The 8,985-nt window shown below is 41.8% G+C and overlaps 1 protein-coding gene across 1 annotated transcript in view; it reads left to right on the top strand.

Moving 5' to 3' along the window:
• Nucleotides 1-8,648, top strand: part of SARC_10212 (hypothetical protein) — a 9,227-nt gene extending 579 nt beyond the window's left edge. The window contains exons 2-18 of the mRNA XM_014295751.1: nucleotides 546-796; nucleotides 1,124-1,161; nucleotides 1,498-1,604; nucleotides 1,823-2,028; nucleotides 2,425-2,558; nucleotides 2,917-2,984; nucleotides 3,159-3,238; nucleotides 3,416-3,492; nucleotides 3,872-3,928; nucleotides 4,260-4,363; nucleotides 4,584-4,619; nucleotides 4,962-5,033; nucleotides 5,563-5,658; nucleotides 5,959-6,030; nucleotides 6,609-6,818; nucleotides 7,260-7,473; nucleotides 8,215-8,648. Of these exons, the coding sequence (XP_014151226.1) occupies nucleotides 546-796; nucleotides 1,124-1,161; nucleotides 1,498-1,604; nucleotides 1,823-2,028; nucleotides 2,425-2,558; nucleotides 2,917-2,984; nucleotides 3,159-3,238; nucleotides 3,416-3,492; nucleotides 3,872-3,928; nucleotides 4,260-4,363; nucleotides 4,584-4,619; nucleotides 4,962-5,033; nucleotides 5,563-5,658; nucleotides 5,959-6,030; nucleotides 6,609-6,818; nucleotides 7,260-7,473; nucleotides 8,215-8,437 (2,045 nt within the window). The 3' untranslated portion in view covers nucleotides 8,438-8,648. The remainder of the gene's footprint in view (nucleotides 1-545; nucleotides 797-1,123; nucleotides 1,162-1,497; nucleotides 1,605-1,822; nucleotides 2,029-2,424; nucleotides 2,559-2,916; nucleotides 2,985-3,158; nucleotides 3,239-3,415; nucleotides 3,493-3,871; nucleotides 3,929-4,259; nucleotides 4,364-4,583; nucleotides 4,620-4,961; nucleotides 5,034-5,562; nucleotides 5,659-5,958; nucleotides 6,031-6,608; nucleotides 6,819-7,259; nucleotides 7,474-8,214) is intronic.
• The last annotated feature ends 337 nt before the right edge of the window (nucleotides 8,649-8,985 follow it).

The raw sequence follows: 8,985 nt of genomic DNA, 5'->3' as shown, positions 1-8,985 counted from the left end.
GTGTGTGTAAGTATGTTGTGGTATTGGCATAGAATTATATATATATATATATGTGTGTGTGTGTGTGTGTATGTGTGTACGTATGTATGTGTATATATATAGATCAGATACAGATACAAATATATATACACCTATATATCAGATACAGACACAGATACATATATTTATATTTATATATATATATATGTATGTATGTATGCATATGTATAGGTTTACTATATATATGTATACGTGCATACATATTCATTTATATGTATATATTTCTCTCTGACTACCTTTTTCCTACGCACGTAAATATTATTTATTATTAAATATATACTCAATACCTTCACATACGATATACACAGTTGTTTTTGAATAGATTGACCTACTTACAAAACTATATACTATGTTTGTACTTTATATTCACATCATACGTACAAGTACTATTCCACAAAACATGACACTTGACCCTTGCTTGGCCGCGATTCGTGTAGCAATAATCGTATGCACTTTAGATGACACATATTCACAAGACTTCACTTCTCCATCATCCTGTATTGCAGCTTCTTTGATACGCGCGGGCGTAGTATCGCTGCTCGCAGCGACAGTCTGTCTAGCACAGCATCTAGTACAAACCCCCCAAGTACTGGGTGTGCAGATCACACCCGAGTCTCTCAAGGCGCACCACACCGATGGCTACCGTGTCGACCTCGGATTTGTAATCCGACAGAACCAGAAGTTCGATCTAATTGTCGAGACGGATTCGCCTCTGAAGAACGGGGAGACAATCCTCATGGCTACTGATTTGGGACCGGTATGTGCGATGTGCGGGGTTTTTCTCTTAAATGATTAGTAGGTGTGTAGATGTGTGTATCGTTTTCATCTATGTAGTTCAATGGGCAGGATACAAATTTTAAGACGAAAGCCTGGATCTGTGCATAACTAAATGTAGGCCTTGTTGCACCGACTCAAGTGGATAGTATAGTGCTTAGAATATTTGATGATCCTAGCATTTTTCGCACAGGTTTGCAAAGTGTCAATATCAGCATGATATCATTTTAACATACGTGCTCGTCGATACTTTCGTATAACACAAAGCCGTTGCTTATCCTATCGCTACTAATTTTTACCTCGCTCACAGGACGTCGCCTCTCCTCAATTTATGACTCATACAGTCGAGTAAGTCAATCGTAGCCCTGTTATGATATTATAATTGTGAAATGTCACGATATTGTCGTGTATTCATCCGAACTCAGAGGTGTGATATGCGATGCTATGTACACTGTGGTATGTGGCATTGTTTTGGGGCTAGATGTGACGTTAGTTATTTTGTGACAAGTGATGAATTTCCCACGATGCTATGGAGAAAAGTCGGGGTGTGGAGAATATCAATCACCCGTCACACGCCCATAGTGTCTAGGTCAACTTTTCAAGTACATGTATTACAATAGATATTTTATCAATAAATAGTCGGCTGTTTGTTAACAAGGTATTCTACACCTGAATGTCCTTTAGGGAAGGGTCCCACGATAAGGAGTACATTGTAACGGTCATGGCTGAAGATGAAGAGCCTCTGGGCAAGTACGAAGATCTAATCTTCTATGTGGCACAGGTCGAGGAGGGTATGTATTCACATCAGTACTACTGTGTGTTCTGGTTTGATAGTAAAAGCCTGTGTCGTCTTCGTATCTGTGTGAAGCGTCTTGGTACAATGTCCAATCGCAAATCAAAACAAGTTCTCACATTTACGTAGCTTCTGTATATACATGCTTAGTTACTTGAAGTGAAGCGAAAACTCATATCGCTTTACTCATCCATTCTATCGCTCATTTTCCCGTAGGCCACGCCAAACCCTCCGAGCAGTATATGTACAGCTACCCTTTCCCCGTATACCTGATCTTCAACCCGTGGCATCCCAACTCCGTCTTCTACATGGAAGATGAGGCTGATCTGGAGGAGTATGTACTGAGTGAGCGCGGTCCCGTGTACACTGGTACAGCTCATACTCATGAGGCTATCGATTGGTGGTACGGCAACCAAGATGAGGTATATATATATATATATATGGGTGTGTTTGTATTTGTGTCTATTGGTGTCGTTGTCTGTGTTTGCCACGTACTGTCGCTGCATGGATGTATCAAATGCTTATGCACGTGGCATAACCTACCCTGTGATCTAAATAAGTAGTATCGATCGGTACACTCAAATGCAAATGTAAGACATTTCAGTTCACACATTTCATCGCGTGAGTCGACCTGCCCACATGTTTAGAAATACATTCATGGATGAGCTGTACACTTATGATTCGTGGTGCCCTCTTTCCAGGGGGTGCAGAAGATGCGTATGCACATTCTTGTATACATTTCTCCCAAGAGAGGCGCTCAATCTGCAACTCGACCTTCTCACTCACCGTTCCCGATTTGCCTCTGATATGTCCTATAGCTCGCTCTGGAAGCAGCATTCTGGATGTTGAAGACACTGGACTCGAACAAGATGCACGATCCCTTGGCTATCGTTCAGCACATCTCGCACAACATCGGAATGGTGAACATGACGGACAAGAACATACCCATAAGGTTAGATTTGGGTCTATTTATTTTGCTTGCTTCGTAACACCGGTTGCACTTTCCTTTCGCCTGTTCTACAAGAACATACCTATAAGGTTAGATTGGGGTCTATTTATTTTGCTTGCTTCGTAACACCTGTTACACTTTCCTTTTGCCTGTTCTACAAGAACATACCTATAAGGTTAGATTTGGGTCTATTTATTTTGCTTGCTTCGTAGCACCTGTTGCTCTTTCTTTCCGCCTGTTCTGGTGCTTGCTCGTGAAATATGAGGAGATAGTTCTGAGGGATCGCAATATAACAAGCACTGGGTGTGTAGCATGGTAATTTCATCAAATCTCAATCAAACTGCCATTGATCGCCATTTAGAGGCCGTCTTGATGGAATTCTGGAAGGCCGTTGGGCCGAAGACTTCCCTGCGCCATCACATGAGCCCGGTAAGATAGACTGTCAATTGTTGTAAGTGTGGACCAAGGGAAGTATACATTTGCAATACCTTAATACCACCTTTACACTGTGGAATCTCCATTTGCGTGTGATATTCTATTGAGTACGACAACATAGTGCATGATGTTTCAACCTCAAATGCGAACGCGTCTTACTAAACACAGGATACTGGAACAGCACCATCGACATCATCAGCCGATGGAAGGATGCAGGCCACAAGCCGGTTAAGTATGGCCAATGCTGGGTACGTGATTTATATAAATGTGTGTGTGTGTGTCAGAGCCGTGATCATGTACTTATATCTATCTGCCTTAATCGTTATTACATTGTGGCTCTTTTTATCATCCGGGATTTCTGAAACGTTTTGTCACTTATTCTAACGGGCGTTTGGCATATTATCGACTGTTTCCTTATTGTACAGGTGTTTGCAGCGATCCAGAATACCTACCTACGAACTTTGGGAGTGCCAACCCGTCAGACATCGGCAATGGCCAGCATGTATGTATCTTAAGCACCTGTGAATGTTCTATACACATATTGGTGTGTATATACTACAGATTCTCAACATGCATACAGCCACTGTATGTTATTCTGCAATTACACACACATCAGTCGCAATTGTTGTATGTGCAACCAATTTATTCTCTTCTGTAGGGTCTGAAGGCCCGAATTTGATACATATGTATATACCTGAATCTTTGAGGATCTGCAATACCACTCCATTGTACAATGTGAAATTTTATGAATATAATAAATTATCCAATACAGATATAGATATATGCGTAAATATATCTATATGTATGTCCTTCTCCATATACGTGCGAGTTAGCGAAAGTCACCCCTAAATCCAAATTACCTCATTTTCTCATGCAACCAGGGTCGGTGCTTCACCCAAGGTCTTCTCGGACCACAAGGACCATCACGTAGTCAACTAGTAAGTGCAGTTCTGTGTGTCAGGGTCAAGCTGTATGTTTGTCTGTGGATGGGACATTTGTTTGTATGTGATTCAAAGCAACAGACTGAATGCAGATTGCCTATCATACAAAGTTTGACGGCGTCGGAAAACCATATCTGTCATTTTGGAGACGATTTGTATACAAAACAGTCGCTCACTACGATGGCGCAGTTGAATAGGTGACATTCTTACTTCCTCATTCGTCTTTATCACAAACCCCGGAGTTCCTTGCTAAAAAGAGCAGTCATACGTTGCACTCCAAGCTTTCCATAACTAATATACACGTATGTATCTGCCGGCAATCTCCCAGTTACTACAACAGAAACGGTACTCTGGTATACAAGGAAGGACATGTATGGAACTTCCACAGCTGGAATGATATCTTCATGAAGCGAGCAGTTAAGAAGTATTCCGGTATGCAAACCTGGTTTTACTTTCAGTACTCTCTAGTCAGCATTTGTTCCTCTGGATTCTGCTGGTTGCGTGTGTAGGCTAGTACAGTGATAGCATATGAAATCTGCTATGGTCTATTTGCGTAGATGCTATTTGCCTATCTGCTGGTACACTAAAAAGGTCTTCCGTGAACTAACCAGATTTCTGTGCTTCTGTTTCTGCACCTTGCTATGTTTCGCAGGTTGGAACGTGATGGACGGTACTCCCGGTGGTACAGGTATTTATAGAATATGTGGGTCTGAGGTGTACTTGCAGAGACAGTCTTCTTCCGTTACGTTCTATCCTGGTTCGGTTGTGCTGTGTGTATTGCTGGCTTGTACAGTTTGTCTTCACCTTCGATTCCACTTTCTGAGTCCAATCGTACTTGAATGGAAGCGCGTTCGGGTGTACAAATATCGTTCTATCAGTGCATGGTGCATAGTAATGTGAAGTTGGCATCCACTGATGTATACGACGGGGATTCACACCCGTGCGTATCCACATATACGTTTATACATAGGTGACGTTTATTTCATAATAATCATCTCACATTGTTTCTACCCATTTATGTTCGCCATAGGACCGGCCCCTGTGCAAGCTATCCACGATATGGATGACGACGCCGACTTCAACGTTACCTCTAGCATTTCAGGTATGTGACCGGGTGAACATTGAGAGAGGGATTGTGCACATGTATGCGTACATATTAGATATATATGTGTGTGTGTATGTATATATATGCATGTATATTTGTATTTAAGTCTATATATATATATATATGTATGTAAGTCTATATATATATATATATATATATATTGATATTTGAGTTATGTCTATATATACTCAACACGTATATACATTATGCATAGACGCGTATACACAAACCTCAAAGCTAGTGGCGTGTACTTGTTAATGTGTAGAAAGTTCCCTCTGTACAAGCAGTCGCTCGTATTCGTCATCGTTGCGTGTGCACTGGACAATGTCTGTCGGCACACTCGTATGCTGAAGACAATACTCAAGCGCCTATGATATTTTCTATGTCAACTTCAGGCGTATTCTGTACACGTGTTGTGTGCGTATGACGTGCCAGTGGGATCTGTATATTCATTATATCAGCCACACGGTCTGTGACTCTGTGACGGAACTCACACGTACTGTGATTCCATCGGACATGTGCGCAGGTGTCCACGCAACACTGCGTGAGTTCCTGGTAGACGACTGCACTCCCCCGAAGAAGGGTGAGAAGCCCGCCGATATGCACGCCATTCCCAAGCCCGGTATGTTTTTACAGTTCTCCAAAAGCTTTGTTTTGAAGCTATGTTCAGTATCTTCACATCAGCAAATGATTGACGATCTTTTCATCAAGTGGTCTTTACAAACTTCGATACTCTCACCTGCATACTGCCGCTCCAGTAAGTCTAGTTCGATTTTAATCTATGGCAAGTAGTATATCTTTCATGGTCCTGATCATGTATGTATACTTATCTAGATTTGTACCTATTAGCGTGGTGAAATCGCACTCTATACTCGCATCTGCCGTCTCTAATCTTGCACCTGTATCTGTTCCTCAATTGCAGAGTACTGCCATATCAGTAAGGAAATCAAGCATAAGACAGATGGAGTGCCGTTAGTCTTGACTAAGAAACAAGGTAACATCTTCGTGACTGAAATCTCTCTATGTTAATCCGCTGTATGGTCGTAGAATCATAAGTCCACATTTGGTAGTCACATTGCTTGATGTAGAGCTTGCATGCCTGACTTGATGTATGTACGTGGTTCACGTCATATATGTGCTGCTCTGTGTATGTATGTATGTGTGTTTGTGGGTGTGCACTACTGTCTGCGTGCGAGTGGTTTCGCAGCGTGCCGTCTCTTGCCACACGGGATGTTGTTCAGAGCTGTTGACAGTGTACATCACTTACAACCATTTCGGCCTATGAGTAATGCGTTAGAGGCCAAAAACGTCCTTCGGCTGGGAGTACTCGCACACATATAGACAATCAATGGGAACCCCAGCAATCGCAGATCCGCCCAACATAGCCTTCAGAAAGCGCAAACTATGGACATTGCACGACAGGCCAGTTATTGTAGTGCCGCTGTGGCTGTTTCCAGAGTTATTGCAGCAACAAAATCGTAACAGAACGGTGTAGTTTTTATTTATTGGTATGTTTCACAATCAAGCTCCGATATCTATATACACCTTTCCACTCACAATTATGTATTATAGGAGTGATGTCTGTGGAGAAGGAAGGTGAACTCGACATCACTGCAGAATATCTGAATCCTACGATGGATGCGTACATTCCTACTAAACACAACCCATGGGTCAATGACACTGAAGAGACCGAGCCGTCGGCCGCCAATGGGGTTGAGGAAAAGCACTTCCCACTGTATGAGGGTGGACAACAGCTGCTTTCTGTCGATCTTGAGCTTAAAGGTATGTAGTACGAATGCGTATATGGAGGACAATGTAAAAAGGATGTATATATCAGTTCCAAATGTATGCTATCACACAGTCTTACCTAACTACAATCTAAAGCATCGTTCAATCGGTGGGATTACTCGGATTAGTCTCAAGCGGTAGTCTCGCCCCTCTCGCACCCTATACGGATACAACGAGTGTCGGCCACAAAATATAGCAGACATCTTGTCAATCCATGATATATTTCATTGTACTTGCTTAGTACATGTGAGACTTACTGAGAGGAAGCCATTGCAAACCACCAAATAAAGACTTGGACGGACAAGTTTTCAGTGTCGAGATCCGCCCTCATTCACTCTACGTCGAATTGTCTGTTTGTGTATGTCTACCATAAAGTCGTACATTATATATAGCAAAATGATTGTTCAATGATTGCTATTACTTTTATCCTTACAGACCACAAACTAAGTTTTGGACAGGCCATCAGCGGCGAGGTGACTATTCAGGCACCATATACTGACACAGTGGATGTGACTCTGATTGTCGATCTTAAAACTTACGATGATCGTCTTATTGAAGAGATGCACCGTGTTGTACACTCTTTGCCTATTAGCGAAGATCATCCACTCTCCCTACCGTTCCTAGTACAACCTTCACTGGCCGAGTCGAAGTAAGTACATAATATCACGAATATGTTCAAATGTGTATGTGCGTATGTGTATGTTTATGTACATGGGCGGTTTCCTGGTGTGTACCGTGTAGCCGACATCATTCCCAATAGGAATTCTGGCCGCTTACGCTACTGTTGCTAGTGTGCACATATCTAATCGAGATCATAGGATACGGTGTATCTTTGTATAAGCATATGAGTATGTGATAACATGTACGCTGATATTAGAAGGGTAGAATCGCACACGTCTATGTTGTGTGAGTGTGTAGATTGAAAAATTTGCTTTATTCCCGTGGTAGTGTGATCGGGCAGCATCTAGAAGACCTTATCCATGAAAATATCAACCACCTATGTAATTCAGTTTCCTCTGCGCTAGATGGTAGTACCTGCGAGTCTTGCGAGAACTGCTACATAAGGGTTCGTGGTGTATTGATGTTAGTCTTGTAGTCTTGAGCGCTCGGTTTATCCTGTGCCATGCACGTGTCGTGTGATGATGTAGTACGTAACAATCGGAATAGGTTGAAGTTACAATGTTCAACCGTTATTCCTTCGTACCAGATCGCATGGAATATTCGTTTATCACGGGAGAACTCAGCAAAAAGATTAGACGAGAGAATATCAATAAGCGCATATGTATACCATTTAGTTGTTTTTTCAAAATGAAGTTGCATACGTGTTATATATCTGATGTAAACACTATTAGACAAAATCGGCTGATTGTCCTTTTTTGTATCCCATTAGGACTCCCTCGACCGTCTACGCCGAGCTTCGAGTGCTAGCTATCACAAAGAACGCTGACGAGGTGGTACTGCACAAGGAGACTATTATTCTGTCGCGTGAGCCAAATAGAAGTGTTCCCGAAGTAGACCAAGCTCGTGATATTGATGGTGATCAGGATCAGGGCGAGAGTGCACATTACTACCGCGCGCTTATGCGTATGAATAATCGCTTCATGCTAGGTTAAAACAAGAACCCTTTCTGCAAGAAGTTGACCCGGCAATATCCTGATTTTATCTGTGTATATACACGCACATATGAATATATATATATATATATATATATATATATTGCTTATGTGAGCATTCTAACGCTGTGTTGCCTTGATGTGGGATGGTAAGACAATAAACGCTAAATTTGAGTCCCAATGATGGAGAAAATACATACTATCTCAAAACAAAAATGCAGGTGACATACCTGCGTACATTGCTGCTCATATCGTATTCAATATTTCCCGACCATCAACAACAAATACTCCCAATGTTATTTCAGGTAGGCGTGCTTCTGAACAATCCTTTCTGTACGATCTGTCTCTACATTCCCAATTACCTGGCATACAATATGATCAGTCCTCATTCAACGTCCAAATCCACAATTACAAGGGCTCAGTTTTTATGTCGGCCGTACCTAATTTACCAAAACTCATATACACTTGCATAAAGTACACAATACTGAACACACTTCAGGTTTGCTGTTAGTGGAGATAATGATGAAAGGTACTAAAATACTTATCTC

This window comes from Sphaeroforma arctica (genome assembly GCF_001186125.1).
Source record: "Sphaeroforma arctica JP610 unplaced genomic scaffold supercont1.1172, whole genome shotgun sequence".
In the NCBI taxonomy this organism is placed as follows: Eukaryota; class Ichthyosporea; order Ichthyophonida; genus Sphaeroforma; species Sphaeroforma arctica.
This window is presented reverse-complemented; position numbering and strand designations above follow the sequence as displayed.